At 43.1% G+C, this 21,223-nt stretch overlaps 1 protein-coding gene across 2 annotated transcripts in view; it reads right to left on the bottom strand.

Annotated features, from left to right (window-relative positions):
• The window catches only part of BBS2 (Bardet-Biedl syndrome 2), a 23,382-nt gene extending 2,159 nt beyond the window's left edge, over positions 1 to 21,223 (bottom strand). Inside the window, exons 1-16 of one of the 2 annotated variants that reach the window (XM_081200821.1) lie at positions 20,986 to 21,223; positions 19,015 to 19,242; positions 18,114 to 18,239; positions 16,895 to 16,957; positions 15,983 to 16,060; positions 14,236 to 14,340; positions 13,248 to 13,334; positions 12,423 to 12,558; positions 11,469 to 11,608; positions 9,211 to 9,358; positions 7,941 to 8,112; positions 7,040 to 7,169; positions 5,287 to 5,418; positions 4,221 to 4,358; positions 2,870 to 2,982; positions 152 to 300 (exon numbers count right to left, since the gene is read on the bottom strand). In XM_081200821.1, the coding sequence (XP_081056947.1) occupies positions 152 to 300; positions 2,870 to 2,982; positions 4,221 to 4,358; positions 5,287 to 5,418; positions 7,040 to 7,169; positions 7,941 to 8,112; positions 9,211 to 9,358; positions 11,469 to 11,608; positions 12,423 to 12,558; positions 13,248 to 13,334; positions 14,236 to 14,340; positions 15,983 to 16,060; positions 16,895 to 16,957; positions 18,114 to 18,239; positions 19,015 to 19,242; positions 20,986 to 21,102 (2,062 nt within the window). In that variant the 5' untranslated portion in view covers positions 21,103 to 21,223. Of the gene's footprint in view, positions 1 to 151; positions 301 to 2,869; positions 2,983 to 4,220; positions 4,359 to 5,286; positions 5,419 to 7,039; positions 7,170 to 7,940; positions 8,113 to 9,210; positions 9,359 to 11,468; positions 11,609 to 12,422; positions 12,559 to 13,247; positions 13,335 to 14,235; positions 14,341 to 15,982; positions 16,061 to 16,894; positions 16,958 to 18,113; positions 18,240 to 19,014; positions 19,243 to 20,454; positions 20,590 to 20,985 lie in introns of those variants that run through there. The other variant, XM_081200820.1, reaches the window with a different exon arrangement.

Below are 21,223 nucleotides of genomic sequence, written 5' to 3'. Positions count from 1 at the left end.
CTGAGTATCCACTTCCAAAACCTGTGGCTTGCCAAGCTGAGATGAAAAGTAGCCATTGCCTGAAAACGCCCTCATTTTTTCATCTTTCCAGCAAGGAGGGCATGAGCACAAGGAAAATGCTGGTTCACCCCACCCCTTCTCAAGCACATACCACGCAAGCGTCCTGCTCTTTGGATAGCCTGGTTTACTGCCTTGATGTTATTTAGAAGTTCTGCGTGATTGCTGCAGCGAATATTGTACTGGGACTGCAAATCCCTGTTGAGATAATATAGGTCTTTGTATCGCTTCTTCATATTTTTCCTGTGAGAATAAACACAAAGAGTGTAACTTACAGGCCTTGGAAATCAATCATTGCCCAGAACCAGTCCCATTCAGTTGTTACAGGGAATGTGACTAAGATGACAAATATATGATGAAAGAATAAAAAATGGGCTCCCAAATGCACATTTGAGTTAAAAGTGGGTCCTGGCTCTGAGATGTGTGTGTTACAATAACCATTTATTCACACTGGCCAGGATGCTCTTCAAGAACAGCTTCTGCTAACCTAGGAATTCCAGTACCAAAAAAAAAGCCAATAGCACTGGAAAATGCTTGGTACTCAAAGCACTCTTGTTTCTTACATTTATTAAGATTGTTGTTTCTTACATTTATTAAGATTGTTGTTTTAAATTTTTCACACTGCTTTAAGTAAATTTTGTGAATTAGATAAGTTAATTGTTTGCATAGTATTATTAATAATAAATAATAATGTGATTTATTACGTGCCCTTCACCAGAAAATCCCAGGGTGGCTCGTAGCAATACAGTATTTAAAACAGTTTAAACAAGTTAAGAGCGTTTGCAGATGACCTAGTATTGACTTTGCAAGAGCCAAACACTAGTACGAAAAAGGTTTTAGAAATAATACAACAGTTTGGCCAGGTAGCTGGATTTAAGTTGAATAAACAAAAAACCAAAGTCTTAGGAAAAAATTTAACAGATACAGAAAAGGAGAAGTTTCAAGAGGAGACAGGGTTGACATTGGTTAAGAAGGTGAAATATCTAGGGGTTTATTTGACATCTAAAAATGTGAATTTGTATAAAGACAATTACGAAAAATGTTGGTCAGAAATTAAAAAAGATCTAGAAATATGGTCAAATTTGAAATTGTCAATGTTAGGCCGAATTGCTGTGATTAAAATGAATGTATTGCCTAGAATGTTATTTTTGTTCCAGACCTTGCAGATTCTGGATAAGATGGAATGTTTCAAGAGGTGGCAGAAAGATATTTCGAAATTTGTCTGGCAGGGCAAAAAGCCCAGAATCAAATTTAAAATATTGACAGATGCTAAAGAAAGAGGGGGTTTTGCCCTGCCGGACTTGAAATTGTATTATGAGGCAGCAGCATTTTGCTGGCTGAAAGAATGGATGCTCCTCGAAAATACAGACATCTTAGATCTGGAAGGTTTTAATAATGCTTTTGGTTGGCATGCATATCTATGGTATGATAAAGTCAATAGTGCCTTTAAGAATCACATTGTTAGAAAAGCATTGTTTAATGTTTGGATAAGATACAAAGATCTGTTGGAAAACAAAACCCCTAGATGGGTCTCACCAGTGGAGGCCAAGGCAGTGAAGAAACTCAATATGGAGGTCGGATGGCCGAAGTATTGGGAAATCTTGGAACAAGATGGAGATAAGTTCAAATTGCAAAGTTATGAGAAACTGAAGCACAAGGTACAAAATTGGTTTCAATACCATCAAATAATGGAATTTTTCAAACAGGACAGGAAAATTGGCTTCCAGATGGAAAAATCAAAATTAGAAACTGAATTGTTAGAACCCAGTATTAAGAATTTATCTAGAATGTATAACTTGTTGCTGAAATGGAATACACAGGATGAAACAGTCAAATCAGCTATGATTAAGTGGGCACAGGATGTCGGTCACAACATCATGTCAGATGACTGGGAATGGTTATGGAACACCGGTATCAAATTTACGGCGTGTAACGCCTTAAAGGAAAATATTATGAAAATGGTATACAGGTGGTACATGACCCCAGTCAAGCTGGCAAAAATTTATCATCTGCCCGACAACAAATGTTGGAAATGTAAAGAGACTGAAGGTACCTTCTATCACCTTTGGTGGACATGCCCGAGGATTAAGGCTTTCTGGGAAATGATCTATAATGAAATGAAAAAGGTACTTAAATGTACTTTTCCTAAAAAACCAGAGGCCTTTCTCCTGGGCATTGTCGGCCAATTGGTGCCAAAGAGGGACAGAACTTTTTTTATGTACGCTACAACAGCAGCAAGAATACTTATTGCAAAATATTGGAAGACACAAGATCTACCCACTCTGGAAGAATGGCAGATGAAGGTGATGGACTATATGACACTGGCTGAGATGACAGGCAGAATCCGTGACCAAGGAAAAGAGACAGCGGAAGAAGAATGGAGAAAATTCAAAAGTTATCTTAAGGACTATTATAAACTTAATGAATGTTAGAGTGTTGTGGTTTTCTGGAACAAAGGGATACAGTGGTATAAGGTCAGAACACAGAGATGACTAAGATGACAGAGGTTGGAAAATAACAATTGGGAGTTGCTTAAAATTATGGACATTGGGATGCAGAAAGGGGGGGTATGGGGAAGTCCCAGAAAAGAGGTTTATGAAATTATGTTATGAAATTATACGTGTATGTTTGTCTTTTTAAGTGTTTGTTTGTTCTCAAAAATTTTGTAAAACTAATAAAAATTTTATAAAAAAAAAAATAAAACAGTTTAAACAAGTTACAGTCAAAAAAATTGGCTGTGCACCCTGGAGCCAGAAAAACAATAGCTAGTCAGAAATATTAATGCAGGGGAAATGGTACAAGGCCAACTTACATGTCTCCCATGAGGCGTGAATCTTCTGCTCGAACCAACATGCTGCGAATGAGATTGGAGTGCTCCGCCATGTCAGCTGTGAGCTTCTGAGAGAATGTGTGAGAATTATCCACCTACGAAGGAGCATCAATCACATGTTAGGGCAACTAAGGTACACATCAGGTAGACTCAAAAGATTCAAACGGTTTTTGGAATAACAGGCAAAAATTGTCTTAGGCTGCAGGGACACTCTACTAGGGCATTGGTCAAGACCTAGAAGCCAAACAGATTCTCAGCACCCATGATGTTGGAGTTCTCAAAGACATTTGGCCAGAGGGCTAGTTCCCTCCTCAGGACAGGTAAGAGGACAGGGGCCCTCCCTGAGATTTCAGAGGGCTGCGGTACTTCTACCCCATTGTCTTGCTTATCTGGCACCCAAGGTCATTAAGCTCCCAGTCCAGCCCAAGTTACCATAATGACAGAAAAAGGCTTTCACACTCTTTTGTGTAATGCAGTCTGTAATTGAAGCTGTTTAAATGGGGTGGGGAACCTTTTTGGTTCCACAGGTCGGATTAAACAGGTCACCCAGATCAATCATATGGCTTCAGAATGATGTCATGTGCAAAGTCCTGAAGTTGGGACTTCAAAGCCCCCTATAAGGCACAGCTAAAAGGGAAGGTCCCCTTCCTTTAGCAGTGGTTTCTATAGAACCCCTGCTAAATCAAGGGTAAAAATACCCTGTGAAAATACCAGGAAATAAACTCTGAAAATCCCTTCCTGATTCTGGAAGAGGTTTGCGTGGGATCTGCTGATGAACAGGAGTGAAATTTTGTTCTGTTTGGCTGCATGCTGCTATTCACTGCTGGGAACAGGAACACACAGCAAGTGCAGGATTTAAACCAACCCTAGCACCCACCAGTTGGCATCATGAGTGATGTCAGCTGATGGGCAAGTGGGAATGGGTTGGGGGAAATGGCCTCATGAGCTGACAGGCCAGAGGTTCCTCAACCATGTTAGAAACTTGTTCTCTTGTTAAAAGCAGGTCTCAAATTAGAAACTCTCCAAACAGAAGGCATGGATCTGAATAGCCTGGCTACTATGAGAGAAGCAGTCGATTCCCAAACAGTGGGGAAAACTAGAGCATGGTGCTGTTTCAGCTACTACCTAGATAGACCAGTTCCCCATTTCAGATCCCCCAGTTTTAGGCAAAAGGATAAACAACATATTCTGTATGCAATTCCTCAAAAACATCCCTTGTACAAGGCCCACTGAAACCAAGGATGTGCTTAGCTCCTATCCATTCCAACTCGTGTAAGCTTATTTCCAGCGTATTGTATCCCTCAGCAGCATTTGAAAACTCTTTCTCACTTACAACAACTAGGGCCTTTCGCATCTCTTCAAAATATGCTGGGAAATCTGCTTCAACCTGCAAGTCTTCAATTGCCCAAAAGGAAGCCATCGACTGAATAATGTCACCAGCCAAGTCAATGTTGTCGGTGTTAATGGAGATCTAATAGACCAGAAAAAGAACAAGAGACATGTCAGATTTGAACCACTCTCCAGCGCTTCAAAGGATAGTATGCAAATAAATTATTCCACAAGCACAAGGGTTACTGTTAGTACAATAGGACTTCTGCCACTACCCCCTGCTGCTTGCCCTATACTGTCCCAAAATCAGCTCTGGAGAGCTGATTCTGTTGCACAAGGAAAAATTCTCACACCAACAGAGCCTTAGTGCCATGCTGAATGCAACTCAAACACTTCACAACACTAGGGATAAGTGGATTATCTTGATCCTGAGACTGCATCATTGCTGAGAGCTGGTGTAGCCCTAGGAATTCAATTGGATGGGAGAGTATTGACAGACCCATGTAACAGCAGCAGAGTTTAAAGGGGAGAAGGGAGAAAGGCAGTGGTTAAAGAGCTTTTCATTAAGAGGACCCTACAGAAAACACCATCCTTGTTTGGGACAAACCTCTTTGTCCACTTCAACCCTTATATCTCTTAGTGTCTAGTTGTCCACTGTGAGGCTTCCAACACATTACTTAAGAATCAACACCAAATAGATGAAGAGGCAGCAGAAAGCCACTGCCTGGCCCATTTGAGCAGTTCTCCCCATCACGTTCTCTGTCACCAACTCCGGTGCTCACCTGAGAATCTTGCCACATAGTTCCAATAATGCAGTATGGCAGAAAATCTATTGGGGGAGAGCAGAATTTCCCTTCCTCTGCAAGTAAGTCCACCAAAGTAATTAATCAAAAATGTTTTTACTAGCCTACTAATCATTTGTGGTACACAAAAGAAAAAAGAAAAGAGCTATATATGCTTTAACTAACATTTCCCTACTTGGGCACCTTAGGTGAGATTTTGCATTGCCCCAAGACCAAGCCAGTGCCTATTTACAAGACTAATTGCAACACCACAAAGCAAAATGTTACCTCCCCACTGGGCTTCATTTTGATGCACAGCTGCCCCGCATCACGCAGGGAGGTAAAACAGACTTCAAAGGACTCATTGTGGATCGCCATGTCCTCTGGTAACAGGAAATTTTGTTTCAGCCACATGATGACCTTGAAAACATAAATTCACAGCATGAGTAATCTATAAAGGCTTCAAAGCTCTTTTGATGTGGTACGTATACACCACGCCTGGCACAAGGAGCCAGGATGTGCAGCTTTCCATGTCCTGCAAACTCTGAATGCCAGCCTAAGGCAGAACATGCAGCTGCATTCATTCTAAGCAGAGAGCATATCAGGAAACGCAAGCATTTTACCTACCAAGGCATCAGTAAGGATCCAGGCGGTATTGCCCCTACCAACACCATCAATGCCTGGCCTTTTTCGCAGATTACGCTGTGCTCTGGATACAGTGGAAGGGAGCCTTAGCTCCTAATGAGGGTTCATAGAGTGGGTGGGGCTGCTGGAAAAGGGAGAGGAGCAAGAGGAACAATGGCTCCTTTTATGTTCATGAGAGGAGCATCAGTGGCAGATGTGGCACCAGGATCAATGGATCCAGGACCAGCTCCTTGCACTCTCTCACCACTGGCTACCAAGTGCCACACTCAGACTAGATATTTCATGTTTATCTAATAACCTGCTCCAAGTCTTGCAGGTCGATGACAGGAAGCTCCCGATGAAAATTTTGCAATTTAGGCAGCATTGCCGCAATGGTGGCAACGATCACCTGCTCCTCCAGAATGCCTTATACCTCTGGGGTGATGCTAGGAATGAGCTTATGATACCAGGTTTCAGCTCTCAGCCTGACCTACCTAGACTGCTTTGTATTCCTGCTCCCAAAAGCTGCACCTGGTCACCCTGATACATCTCCAACCAGGTTTGTGTTACAAGGTGTGCATCTGACCTACACCAGTGTCCTGGGCACTCCCCTCTCTCTCTTTTAAATTATCCTCAATGGGCAAGAGTGCTGCTATCTGCTGCCACCCCTTTTTGCCTCTTTTATAAAACAGGCTATTTTCTCTCTTCCCCCGCAGCAAAGTATCAGCACCTACTAATCAGGTCCTTTCCCAGTGCCACAAAACAGGAGGCAAAATTAAAAGGAAGCCATCTAAAGAACCAGAGAAAAGGTTAAATTTATAATATTTGCATATCGCATTAAGTGAACAGATATGAACACCACTGGACTATTGTCTACATGGGCTCGGTACTGTATCTTTTCCAGCCCTGCTACCCAAGAACTAAATGTAGCTTGAGATGCCGGGAACACGATATTCACACCATGCATATAAAGCACTATGATACCACTTCAAACCAAAGAATTCTGGAAGTTGTAAGGATGCTGAGAATTGTTAAGATAACCCCTTTTCCTCTCACAGAGCTAAAATTCTCAGAGTTCAACTGGGAATTGTAGCTCTGTGATGAGAACAGGGATCTAAGTAAGATCTTTATTCTTAAAAAAATATCCTGGTTAATCTCTGCCTTGGATTGGAACTGATTTTATGTATGTGCTGTTGTTGTTTCAAAGTGTTCTAATATTTATAATTGTTTTCTAAACTGATGTTATACATGCAACTGTTTTAACTTTCCACATACGGAACTATTTTTATATATATGTTACTGCAAATCCCTTTGGGATGCCTGATGGGAAGTGATTCATAAAAGAAGTAAAATAATTAATAAATACACATTTAAAGTATTAACTACATCGAGGTTGAGAAAAGAATTGAAGACTTACTGTTTGCACCCTCTCACTGATTGTGAATCGTACAAAGCTTAAAGGACCAGGAGCAGAGTCTGGACTACTCAGAATATACATTGAGAAGCGAGGGAGTTGCCTTGACAGCTCAAAGACATGGAATTGCATGCTGGAAAGACACCCAACAGAACAATCAAGAGGACTCAACTGGTATCACATGGTTATATACCTCACATGCTTTATACCTCACAGATCTGACTTCTCTGTATCAAAGAAGGTAGGATTAGAGCCAATTTGCTTCTGTTTTAAAGATGCTGATAAGTCAGTATCTCATATGAGATTGTTATGGTAGAGCATCCAAATGAGGGGGGATGGGGTGCTGCATTTTATTGATGCACACATTATTTCCAAAACTTTCATTTGGATTGGTACCAAATTTAGAATATTTTGGAAAAGACAAGACAGACGAAGGGGCAAGGGAGAGATAGACACAAGGATGTTCAGGAGAGAAGCCTTCTCAGACTACTGTAGGCCATGACCAAAGCTTCCTTTGAATCCTAATTGTCAAGCAAATAGATTCCACAAGATCATGAGCATGACTTTGCAGCAGGGGGAAAGGTTGCTTTGACTTCTTTAACACCAAAAGAATGAACAGATCCAATATAAATAATCCAGTTCTGTACTGATAATTGTTTAAAACCTTCTCCTTTAAAATATGCAGATAAATTGAAAATGCTGAAGCTGGTATTTGTGGGCTCAAAGGACTAAACAAAGACTATTAACCCACATGATTTAGATTGTACTGTTCCCCAAGCAGAGAGCATAAGTGAAGCTGCACCCCATCAAAGTGACAGTAACCAGGCAGCTCAAGCAAATGTGTCAAACACACACACAGCTAGATAAAGCCTCTTTTGTATCTACCTGCCAGCATCACCCTTACCTATTCTTGTAGCCGACAAAGGCCTTGATGTTCAGCTCCACTGGAACATCTTTGGGAGGGGTGAGGGGAATTTTAATGCGGCTCGAGAGGTTCTGAAGACTAGGGTGGATCACATGACTCTCACCTTCAAATATTCCTTCAGCAAAGATCAGCACCGCTCGGATGATTGTGTCTTAAAGAGGAGAAAAGACCTGACCAATAAGTGGCTTTTCTTTGGCATGGCTTTCAAAATTAAGCAAGGGGGAGGAGGGTACTATAATGTAGATTTAATGGTGCACCATATTGTGCCAAACTCTGCTGCATAGTTAAAGACAATGAAAGCAATACAGTAACTGACAACTATGAAGGAATCTTATAAAAGTACAATAAGAGCCACTGTTATTGGAATCCTTCATAATTACCAATTATTTTCTCTTCTTTCTCCAATACCTTCCAATCTTTGGGCTTGCAATAAATATACTAGTGCTTAGGTGATGAGGGTGTGTATGACCCAGATATTATTAACCTTCATAAAACAGACACCATATGAACACACTCCCCTTCAGGGTGCGATTCACAGCATCTAAGATTCATTGAAACTCTCCAGTGAGTACCAGAAAAACAGCAATAGCTATTTATTTAAAGTGCTGAGTGATTTTAAACATTCCTCTCCCAAGGCCCAATGAGCTTCTCTAGGACAGGGCAGAAACAATTAAAGGGAACCAAAAGAGAAGCAGGGTCACCTTCTGCCTTTTTAGAGTGCTGCTGTCCAAACATTTGCAGAGAAAAGAAAAAAGCAGGGCTGTTCCAAGCCTTATGCCGTATGCCTTATGCCATTTGTGCCTTTTATCGTATGGCATATATGCCTTATGCCTTGTAAGCCTTGTGCCTTTTATGCCATGTATGCCCCTTATGCTGCCTAGTGCTAACCATATATCTTTGCAACGTGAGATGCCTCCCAAACAATCTTGCTTCTTGCCAAAGAGTAGTTCAGTGTAATGTTTCAGAACCCTGTATCTTTGAACACAAAAGGATGCTAAAAGCTTAAAATAGTGAGCATTCTTCAGACCAAGTAGCCCAAATACATGTATATTCCATGCATGGATAGCTGAGAAAGCTTAAAGGCTGAAGAGCTGCTCTTCCATGTCTCATGGAGGCCTCCTGCATGCCAATCTGAGAAATGATCCAAACAGAAGGAAATATGCACCTCAGGACTGGAAAGAGCTGAAACAAGAGCTAGAAAGCATAGGTTAACCTATGGAAATAAGCTTTTGGACTAAGCCTTTCTCACCATTGGACGTGGAAATACATAATTCAACGTGAGCAGATTCACTATCTGAGCCCAGATTGACCGAGAGTGCTGTTTGGAGTTGAGTGTTTGCAGGAATCACACCCCTTTGTCCATCCATCTCATTCACTTGGGTGTTTAGTTCCACTTGCTGTAAAACATGATTCCAAATTCAACCATTTCAAAAGCTGGATTATTTGCGAGTGTAATTTCAGAAGTGATTAAACAAAACACATCCAAAACTGGATTACGTGTCCTGGAAAGGCATTGAATTGCAACAGCTTTCCTTAGTATTCACAGAATATTTTAGCTTTGCTTCTATTTCTTTTACTGAGGCATATAGCTCTGACATCAGGGTTGGAAGGTTATTAAAGCTGCCTTCTGAAGTTCCCCAAAGGAAATGTGAACCCAGGAAATGTAAACCCAGTCAATACTACCAAAAGTTGCTGCTTCTGATCTGCTGTTCTGCATCAACAACCCTTGTTTAGATGGCCAGAAATTCCACATTTCTTTTTGGTGTTGGAATACTGGTCAATTGACCACCTGTTTATCTGACTGCAGACAAATACAGTCATACCATGAATACACTTCGGGTTAGGCAAATTTGGGTTGCACTCCGTGGCGACCCAGAAGTAACGGAGCACGTTACTTCCGGGTTTCGCGGCGCACGCATGTGCAGACCATCAAAATGACATCACGCGCATGCGCAGAAGCGCCGAAACGTGACCCGTGCACGCGCAGATGCACGGACAGAGGTTACGTTCGCTTCGGGATGCGAATGGGGCTCCGGAACGGATCCCGTTCGCATCCCGAGGTACCACTGTACTCCATGAAGTCACAAATACCCTTGTGAAAGCAGCTGCCTGTTTCCTGGTGCATCATGAGGTGCATCATGTGGTCACTGGACAGCAACAGCAAGAATGCCCAGACCCAGGCAGTCAGTGATATCCTCTCTCTCTTCTCCACACACCCCCAACTCTCCATTAGGAGAAAGCACTCCTGTTCTGCAACTGTCAGCAGAGAGCTTCTTCTGTCATCTCCTCTCCCCATTAAGCCATAAAAACCAACTTCTTCATCTGACCTGACTATAACCGAAGTATCTCTGAATAGAGACAAGACCACAGAAAAGTTCAGGAAGAAGAATGAAGCAAAAGGACATGAGAGCCACTACAAGGACACAGGTCACCCAGTGTGTGTGGAAGGCAGGACTACTATCATAGTGTTCACTGCATTTGAGGTGGAGAGGAAGGCCTCCATGTGACCTGTAATAATGCTCTGTAATATTTATGGGAGCCACTGAGCACTGTCATTTTCTAGAATATGGCAGGTTTTGTTTATGTAATCATCAAATTCTGTTGTTGTTGTTTTGTTTTGTTTTTTACTTTCTAAGAAAATAGTGCTAACATTCTATTATTTGACAACAACCCTGTTCACATGTAGTGGTAAGCCACAGTCAAAAACAAACAATAGGTTACCCAGAACATGTACTGCTCAAATTGTGCCCACCCTGCTCCACTTTGTGGGGAGACAACAAAGGACAGCACTAGTTTACGTTATGTGCAAATGAGGGTTTGTAGTTTGTTTCTGTCCAAACATATGACTATGTTTTACTCTGCATTGAAATGCTAAGTCAAGTTTAAACTGCTTATTAACCCCAGTTTAGCACTGGACTTGTGAGGTCTTAATTCACCTCCCTGATCAGCTAAATTTAATCAGTTGTTCTAGATGTTTTATCACTCATTCTCCAGTCCCTCTCTACAAAACGGGAAGAACGTCTAAATAAAGTACAGTGGTGCCCCGCAAGACAAATGCCTCGCAAGACGAAAACCCGCTAGACGAAAGGGTTTTCTGTTTTTCGATGCGCTTCGCAAGACGAATTTCCCTATGGGCTTGCTTCGCAAGACGAAAACGTCTTGCGATTTTTTCCGCTCCCCCCCTTTTTCTAAGCCGCTAAGCCGCTAATAGCCTTTTAGCCGCTAAGCCGCTAATAGCCGCTAAACCGCTAATAGCACTAATCTGCTAAGCCGCTAATAGGATTGCTTCGCAAGACGAAAAAACCGCTAGACGAAGAGACTCGCGGAACGGATTATTTTCGTCTTGCGAGGCACCACTGTAAGAGGCAGGGTCGTCTCTAATGTTGGAATACAGTAGATGATTAGTCGGTTCTCTTTTAAGTTGTACCCAACTGCTTGTGCTAGGGATAGTCAGGTTTTACTCTGAACTGCGATCAGAACCAGACCCTCCCACTCACTCAGTAATACCTTTGTGTTTTCTTCATAATTTCTTAACTCAAGCAGGAGATTTTGTTTCTTTTGACTAAGCTCTCTAATCAGGTCCTGGTCCACACTGGTGTCCATCACTTTCCCCTTCATCTCTTGGCTAGCTGGCAGGTAGCCTCGCACTGCACAAAAGCAAAGCAAAAATATTTGCCGGGCCACCTAGAGGGGCTCTTGACAGAGAAAAGTTGTCACTACACAAGAACAACTCATTAGAAAAAAAGGAAAACTAAAACAGCTCCTTTTGAAGCACAGACTTCATGGAAGTCAATGTATCATTCCAAAGAACACCATCATAAAGCAAACCCCTGTTCCAAAAAGGTAGCAGGCTGCAGACTTCATTTCCAACCCATTAACTTCCCGCCCACTGCCACAATCACTCTGCAGTATGACAAGTCCTGGTCCAAGGCATGCAGAAAGTTGAGAGACTCCAGAAAAAGAGCAGAATCAAAGTAAATAACATACAACTGCGTGGTATCCCCAAGTATCTTATGTAGAATGTTTGCCTGCATAAACACAACCAGACTGTCAGCTAAATTTAGGTGTCACAGGAAACAATGTGAAAAGGTAATGGTGAGTTAATCTGTCCCATTGATTTCAATGGGAGCTAAGTGCAAGTGCATCCAACTTGTGGGGGGGGGGGGGGTCTCAACATGCTAAAGCATACAACTTGCAGCTGTGTACCAATGTTCCACACAGAAAACACAGGGATGAGTGCTTGCATGAAACAGCTGCATGCTGCAAGATCCAGTGTAAATTCTATCCAATTTCATCCCTCTGTACTCCCTAAGACTTAGAAAACTGGTTTTGGCAGGCTAGACAACATATCTGGTTGCCCTGGGAGCAACAAAACATTTCTAATTTAATACAAACAGTCACGCAGTTCAACTCATATTAGACAAAAGGCCTTAAACCTGCAAAGGGGATTGATGCTCTTACCTTCACCATCAACCGAACAGCAGATTAACTCTGTATTGCCATCCTTTCGATAATCACCCTGCACAATTCCTGCAATCGAGGAAGCAAAATTATCCTTGAAGATGACCTCTCCAGTTCTGTCACTACGTGCATCAACCTGTAACACAAAGCATTCCCCAAATCAGGATTAAAAGAAAACGAGGGGGTGAATTAACCATGTTAATTCTATCCAGAAGTAAGTCCTACCGGGTATAAATGAGACTTACTTCCAGGGAGATGCTCTAAGGCTTAGGACTGGAGCCTAAAATCCTTAATATCAAGGCTGCATGACTACCACAAAACATTGCCTGTAATAAAGAGCCTGAGAACCCCAAGTTTTAATGTATTTTTAAAAACCTCTAATTCACATTGTTATAGAGGAAAGGCTTTTTTAAAATGGGAAATTTGTGTTCAAAACTACATGTTTTACAGGGTTTCTAGGTGTACAAAACAGGGTTTCTAGGTGTACAAAATCAGTTTACATCAAAATCACTCCTGTGGGTCATTTGCCCTTCTGCATATGCATTTCAACAACTTTTCTTTTCATAATCTTTAAGAAAAGATAGTTACTTTTTTTGTAGGGGGGGAAGCAGCCAAAAGAAAAAAAAATCCATTTAAAAATTCTATGAAGATTTGCCTACTACATATTCTAACTGCAGGAGATGATTTATCTAGCTGCAAAATTCCAAACAATGCCAGCAGTATCTTGTAGTGGTCTCTGGATAAGGCCTGGTGACATCTAGCTGGAAAGAAGTATCACACTCGTAAAAGGGAGGGAGAATTGCATAAATGACAACTGTTGCTCACCTTCCCGCTGGACCAGCCAGTGATCAGCTCACACACCCCGTCAGAGTTGATATCATATGCATGTATACTCATTGCCTGATTTTTAGACTGGAGGGAGGGGAAAATAAAACTATTAAGTCAAGCAAGTTCCTGGGACTAACTTTAAGCTTTTCACACATCTAATGGTGGGGAGCTGCTAATGTAGCATAGCAGCCAAGGCCAAGAGAAATCCTAGGTTCAAATTTCGCCAACTATTACAAGCTCACTGGGTAGCTCCAGACAAGCAGCACACATGTGCTCTCCTCCCCACCAAACAGACAGAGCGCTACTATCCTGCCCCACAGAGTTGATGCATTGATGTTTGAGATAACATATATGAAGTGCCTTGAACATTCAGAAAGGACTATACAAATGCACTGATAAATTATATAGCACTTCTCAAGTGTTCAAGTGCTCCATATGCATCATTTCATTCATCCCTACTGCAACTCTGTGGGGTAAGTCAGAACTGCTGTGGTTACACTAACAGATATGCAAAGCTAAACTATTAATGTGTACAGTCATAGCTCGGGTTGAAGTAGCTTTGGGTTGAGCGTTTTCGGGTAGGGCTCCGCGGCAACCCGGAAGTAATGGAATGCGTTACTTCCGGGTTTCGCCGCTCACGTGCACAGATGCTCAAAATGACATCACACACATGTGCAGAAGCGGCGAATTGCGACCCACGCAGACACGGGTTACGTTCGCTTCAGGATGTGAACAGGGCTCCGGAATGAATTCCGTTTGCATCCAGAGGTACCACTGTATATGCTAGATGGTTTGTTTAGTTACTTCACAAGATTTATATACCACTTGATTGTAATAAAAATGTTATAATCCAACATAACATTTTCATGATGAACTTGACAAGCAGGCCTCAATAGCATTCATTCATTGCAACTGGATGCCCCCAAATGCCCCCCCCCACATTTCTGACTTTACCCCTTCTTGTTTTCAGTGTGATCATACTAACTTTAATTCTCCAGTAGCGGGCTGTCCGATTATAAATGCCAACTGTTCCATTAGAAAGGGCATAGCCAAAATGACTGCTGCACATCGAGGTTAGCGCAGTAACAGTCTGGGAAAAGAAGGGAACAGTTAGCAACACCTGCTACAGCAAAACAGTAAATAGTTGGAAAAGCCAAACCACTTCTATCAAGCAGATACCCTTCAGCTAAATTTGTAGGATATTGGCGCTATTCACATTCATTAACTATGCTGTTTCAACAAGCCTATCACAGCAAGATTCAGTGTGCAAATGCCAACAGTACATTCAAAATGCATTCTGCTAAGGCTAATTCTGCCAGGGTGGGCAACCTTTTCTTTTCCTGCCAAGAGCCACAGGCCCTCAGAGGTAGGAACATATAGTGAGTCAAAGCCCTGGGTCCACCTAGCTCAGCGTTGTCTACACTGACTGATAGAAGCTCTGCAGGATTTCAGGCAGGGGACATTCCCATCACTACCTGGCAATGCCAGGAATCAAACCTGGGACCTTCTATTTGGAAAGCAGTTGCTCTACCACAGATCCACAGCTTCTCCCCATGTAATCTGTTGGAGGCCACATGCCAACTGTATGCAGGGCCCAAGCCAAAAGTGGACAGGGACATTCCATTCCTCACCTGCTCTCCCCTCCTCCTCCCTTTCTCTCAATCTTCCCTCCATCTTTCTCCCTGCCTAGTTGGCTGCTGGGGAAGAGACAGACTGCTCTTGCCATAAGTCTGATGAAACTAGTTCTTGAAACTAGACCACCCGTTTTGTACTCTGCTGAGTTTGTTCTTTTTTTCAATCCCCATTTTAAATTGACCGAAAGCAGTTGTATTAGAATCATCTGAGTCAAGACTCCAAGGTGAGGGCCAACCCACTTGGGCTGCTTCTGAAAGAAAAGGCATATTGAATAAGGATCAGCTGCCAGTGGTTCCTGGGTCAAATCCAGCCCCTTGCTCCATCCTGATTACCAACTGAGATGAAATGACTTGCCTGGGGGAAGGGGTGTGAGAAGAACAGAGCCGTGAATCTTCCTCCAAAAAGGACAAGATTGCATCAAGCCACTTTGTAGTACAGTGGTACCTCGCAAGACGAATGCCTCGCAAAACGAATGCCTCACAAGACGAAAGAGTTTTTTGTTTTTTGAGTTGCTTCGCAAGACGAATTTCCCTATGGGCTTGCTTCGCAAGATGAAAACGTCTTGCGAGTTTGTTTCCTTTTTCTTAAAACCGTTAATACCCAGGAAACCGTGCTTCGCAAGACGAAAAATTTGCAAGGCGAAAAACCTTGCAGAACGAATTAATTTCATCTTGCGAGGCACCACTGTACAATGTCTTCCTAGGATGAAAGCTACATATCCAAACTCTCAAAGTAATACCTGCTCAGATCAGGCAAGTTTCCCACTTTGTTACCAACCTTGGGAGAGGGAACCAATCGAAGTAATGATGGGAATTTCCACCCCAAATCCCTTATTACTTTCCTCAAATAAGACCTCAGGCAAAGCAACTACCTGAAGGAGCTAGCATCAAAGGAGCCTGTTGGGGCAGGAATGATTACCATGGAAGTAATAAATAAAATAAGAATCTTAAAACACTTCTCATCTGTTTGAAGAAACTGTTCTAGAGTCAAAAATTGTGTGGCCATCTTGTAATACCATATTCACATATTTCTCTTATCTTCCTATTCATATTAAATCCCTTGGCACATTTTTTTCCCAATTTACTATTTCCCTTTACCTCAGTCTCTGTCATTTCTGCCACAATCTCATCTTCTTTAAAAACCCTAATGTCAAAATCCTCAGATCCAACGAGCAGCTAAACAAACAAACAAAAGAACAACAAACATTTAATACATGGTATCACATGCCCACAAGAACCAGTCTCCCTGGCAAGCCAACCCAGTCTTAGAAACCCAAGTCCAGAAATCTGAGCCCACTTTCTCTGCAACTTTAAGAGCCTGTGGGTGCTACCTCATTTTACTCACATTTTTACTCTATTTTACTCAAAAGGACTGTCTACTCACATAGCTAATGTAATATGTGAGCTGGTATCTTCTAGATCATAGCTTCAGCAACTTCTTAAAACACTTAGGCTCTGAAATATATCCCTGATCTTGGTTGCAGCAACTGCTGGAAGTGGTCAGCTCAACATGAGGTTCATTACATCCATGAATGAAAATGCAGTGCAAAGTAACCCATGACCAGACTTAAGGTATTTAAGGAACCAATTTCTGGACAGAGTTCTTCACCGACCCTGAACCTTAAGTATTACAACCAATTATTAAAATACATGTCAGATCAGGAATGTCAGTTCTAACTACCAAACTGCACAGCAAAGGAATAAGTATAACTTAGTGCATGAAAAATGTGGCTTCAGATTACAAGGATACACTCCCTTTGCCTAGGGAGAGATCAGTGGGGTGCTCTGCCCTCACACGCATGGCTCTTCCAGCAAGTCTGCTTGCATTCCTGCCCTGGGAAGGGGATAGGCTGGGAAAGTTGTTGAGACACACAGTTCAAAACATTCCCACTAGGGGCGCCTCAGCAGGTCACATAAAGCAAGGGCCATAGATGCAAAATCTGCTACTTCAAGAAAAGATATAAGCAAGTTCCTGCAACACACACACACACACAAAACAAAACCACTTACCTCTTTCTTTCCATCACCATCGAAGTCACACAATGCCAGGGAGCGGACATTGTCACCAGTAACCTACAATCAAAAATTTTAAAATGGCAGTGTCTCTACTTATTTAGCCTCACACTAATTTTTGTATTAACAACACATTTTAAATGCTGCTAGCTAGTATATTGGTCTGAGTAAGGATGGAACATCCAGCAACAGTGTCTCTGCACAGCACAAGTATAGGCAAATTCTTCCTCCCCAAACGGGCTATAGGCAGAGCTTCCCTTTATTATACACAGCTACACACTCCAAGATACAGACAAAAGAGGTATTTAATCTCCACAAGCCCCTCCCCCCCCTCTCTCTCTCTCACACACACAGTGTATCTGAAGAAGTGTGCATGCACACGAAAGCTTATACCAAGAACTAACTTAGTTGGTCTTTAAGGTGCTACAGGAAGGAATTTTTTTATTTTGACTATGGCAGACCAACACGGCTACCTATCTGTAACACACACAGAGATTAACAGCCACAGAGACTCTGTGCAGGTTCCCCTCTTCAACATTTCAGCCAGCTAATTTTCATGAGCACTAAGATGCATGGTGAAGTTTCCAGTAGTCTCCAGTAGCTATTCTTGGGAGGGGGTGGAGAGAGTATAAAGAGCCCACTGTCAGTGTCTCTACTTCATGGGTAGGCAAACTAAGGCCCGGGGGACAGATCTGGCCCAATCGCCTTCTAAATCCGGCCCACGGACAGTCCGGGAATCAGCATGTTTTTACATGAGTATAATGTGCCCTTTTATTTAAAATGCATCTCTGGGTTATTTGTGGGGCATAGGAATTCATTCGTTTATTTTTTTCAGAATATAGTCCGCCCCCAAGGTCTGAGGGACAGTGTACCAGCCCCCTGCTGAAAAAGTTTGCTGACCCCTGCTCTACTTGGCCAGGTGAAAGTAGCTAAGATGCATAATAAGGGAGAGTGGGCCACTTGGGGGGAGAGGCTGGTGAAAAGCCCCAATGGGCTGGAAAAGAAGCCGCTAATGGAAAGGAGCTGCCATCTCCGTGCACAGGTTCTCTTACTGACTGGGCTGAGATGGGCTAAGGCCACTCCCCCTCAGAGAGGCCTTCAGTTTCACTAGAGGTGGTTTTAGGTTAGTGTGACTGATTTGGCCACACTAGATGCTGTGCTGCATTAAGTGAAAAATTAATATTGTTTGATACCAAAAACATAAAACTGCCCTCACCGTCCAGAAAAGGTCTTTTCCTTCATGATTAAAGCCTTGCAAAGAACAGTTCCCACCAATAATAGCAAGAGGTGAAGAAATATCTCCTAAGGTTCCAAGCACTATCGTGTTTGCTCCATCAGGTACCTTCAAAGAAAAAATATAGAAATATAGTAACTCTGCCCCCTCTGCAGACAATGCACAGAGAAGCATATTATGTAAACAAGAATGTTCAGAACCAGCCAATTTCAGGTTTCAAAAGAAAACAGTAAAATCTATGTTATATTAAATGGTACATGGTAAAAAGGGAATCTTTAGGTACCACAGCCTTAAGAGTAACGGTGAGTGACCATGTCATGCCCATGTTCTTAGGCTTAAACTCTCTGACTCGAGCGTCAGCACAGCAATCCCAATTAAACTGTGTTTCAGAGGATTCCTGGGATCCCTTTGAAGTTTTTAGAGGGTTCCTAAAACAGACAATCAGTAATAGCGGACATGCTTCCCTGAAAACCTTATGCCCACAGTGACTAATATTATTTTTCAATGTACAACAACAGGAGTGTACTGGATGTGTTGGGTGTGCGCTCAGTTCACACAGAACAGCAGTGAGGCCCAAAAGGCCTGACTAGTGTTTTCTTTGAATGTATGCCTTAGATCAATGGTAGGGGGACATTTCTGGGGACCACATACTAGTGGTGGGCAGAGCAAAAGGCAAGAAGCAGGCAGAGGAAGAGGTACAACAATTTGGAGTTTCTCAGCATACAAGTCAATGTGCAAAGTGTAGCCCAAAGACTGATTAAGTTTGAAAAACATTGGTCCAGTCCCACTGCATTCTATGAATAAATTCAAGTATTCAAACTGCTTAAACACTGAGGGTGGGAGGGCAGGGGGGGGAAAGGACAAACAAAAGGAATTAACTTACCCCTGCATAAAACAAGTCAGCATTGTTGTGCACATCATATGCCAACAAACTGGTCCGTGTGCCAATGAGAAGGGAATCGCAGCCAAGGTCGGGGTTCAGCTGTCCTGCAGTTAAACAGCTGACTGCCTCATTAATGTTCAGAAGAGAAATATCAGCATCCTGGGCACTGGGCACTAAACGGTTTGCACCAATACGCTGGCCACGTGCATGAGGATTGTGAATAAAAACCTGGGGGTGGGGAGACAGAAATTTGAAAACAGTAAACAATGGTTTTGTTTTTTCATGATGCAAGAAGAGCCCCTGTGGATCAGACCAAAGCCCTGTCTGGTCCAACATTCTGTTTCCGACAAATGCCAAGCAGATACACTGATGGGAAGCCCACGTGCACGGAAATGAGGTAATAGCCCTCTCCAGCTGTTATTCCCCAGCAAGTGGCATTCAGAGACATACCTGGAAACAGCTTACAGACATCATTAGTTAATGGCAAAAATAAGGCACTCTAAATGTGCTCAGAGGTACCCACACCTTATAGAGTCACTTCACTGGGGACAGAAATAACCCCAATAGAAAGTTGCTTCTTCAAAACTGAACTCCCTTCCTAGCATCTCTGGGGCAGAGATAGGGAACACGTGGTCCTCCAGATGCTGTTAAGACCCCATCAGTCTCAAGCAGCGTGGTCAGTGGTTTGGGACGGAAGCTGTAGTTCAGCAATATCTGAAAGATCACAGCCTCTAGCATACATCTCTGTAAATGAATGTACATGAACACCAAGGCACAGTAGTAAATAGCCTTAACACATTTGGCAAATTACAGCTGCAAAGTGCATTTTGAAGTGCTTGGCAATTATGCTTTGGGGATGCAACTTTGGTTTTTAAATCAGGGCCATACAGATTATGGCTAAGTAAATAAAAGCAGCAGCACCAGGGAGACTTTGACAACATGTAGCAGTTAAAAGAGATGGCATTCCTAAGTGATCTATGGGATGATGTCAAGGCACTGTAGAGTAGTGGTTATACAGTGCTGGTCTAAGACTGGGGAGAAGCAGTTTCAATTCTCTCACTTGGCATGCTGATCACTGGCAGAAACTGCTGTTAGTGATTTCACAGCACTTCCAGAACAGGGGCGTAATATCATACAACAGGTTGTTGAGAATTACAAATGGAATGCTGGCAACAGGTCTTTTTTCCTTACTGAATTTTGTTCAGAAGGGATAAACCCAAAATAATTTGAGGGTTGCGGGGGAGGGGGAATGACAAGGATGTTTTGGGAAGGAACCTAATTCAGTGGTAAAACATCTATCTGACGTGCATGCAAAAAAGCCCAGATTCAACCCCAGGCATCTATAGGTAGGGAAAAGGAACACTTCTGCCCGAAATCGAGAGTGACTGCCATTCAGCAGATACAAGACTGAGTTAGATGGACACAAAAGGTCTGACTCACATAAGACTGCGTCCCATGTTCCTTTGTGGACACTATAAAATAAATATAGAAAGGTATGCTTAAGGAGCACCGATCCCTTAATAAACACTTGCCTGGAAGCCCAGGGACTCTAAATTCCATGACCTTAAAGCTACCCCCACACTTGAAAACGGATAAGCCAGCCCTGCTTGCTCATCCTGCTGCGTGAGGCTCATGACTTCTGCCTCTGGCCCAAGTCCTGCCCAAGGCCACCTCACAGGGTTGTTGCAGCAGGAAAATGGAAGGGAGGAATTGCATTCTGCCTTGCATTCCTCGAAACTGCACACACAGGATACATATATATCAAGTACACGCTTTGCATTTTCTTCTGTGAAACAGCCGTGGGGCGGGGGGAGGGGGGCGTTTTTGCAGAATATGCGCCCACTTCACAGGCTTTCCAAAGGAAAGGGGCCATCCGAAACGGAGGAGCAGGCAGAGGAGCCTCGGCCGGGGGAAGTTAAGCCCCGCAGCCCGCACCACCCACCAGGCGGGGGGCGCCGGTCCTCGCGTTACCTTGCCGGCCTGCGTGGCCGCCGTCAGACATGGATGAGTGCCGTCGTACTTGCCCACCGCCACCATGCGCGGCAGGATCTTGTGGTTCAGCTTGAGCGTGAAGACGGGCACCAGCATGGCGGCAGCGAAGGAAGGCCGAGCCGAGCCAGACAAGAAGAGGGACCGCCGCTAACGCCGCCGCTGACAGGCCCGGTCGCGCTTGGCCGTAGCGTCACGACGTCGACGTGGCGGCCATGTT

The sequence above is a fragment of the Podarcis bocagei genome (genome assembly GCF_964188305.1).
Source record: "Podarcis bocagei genome assembly, chromosome: 7".
Lineage (NCBI taxonomy): Eukaryota > Metazoa > Chordata > Lepidosauria > Squamata > Lacertidae > Podarcis > Podarcis bocagei.
Note: the sequence above shows the minus strand (reverse complement) of the source record. Positions and strands in the feature narration are given on the sequence as shown.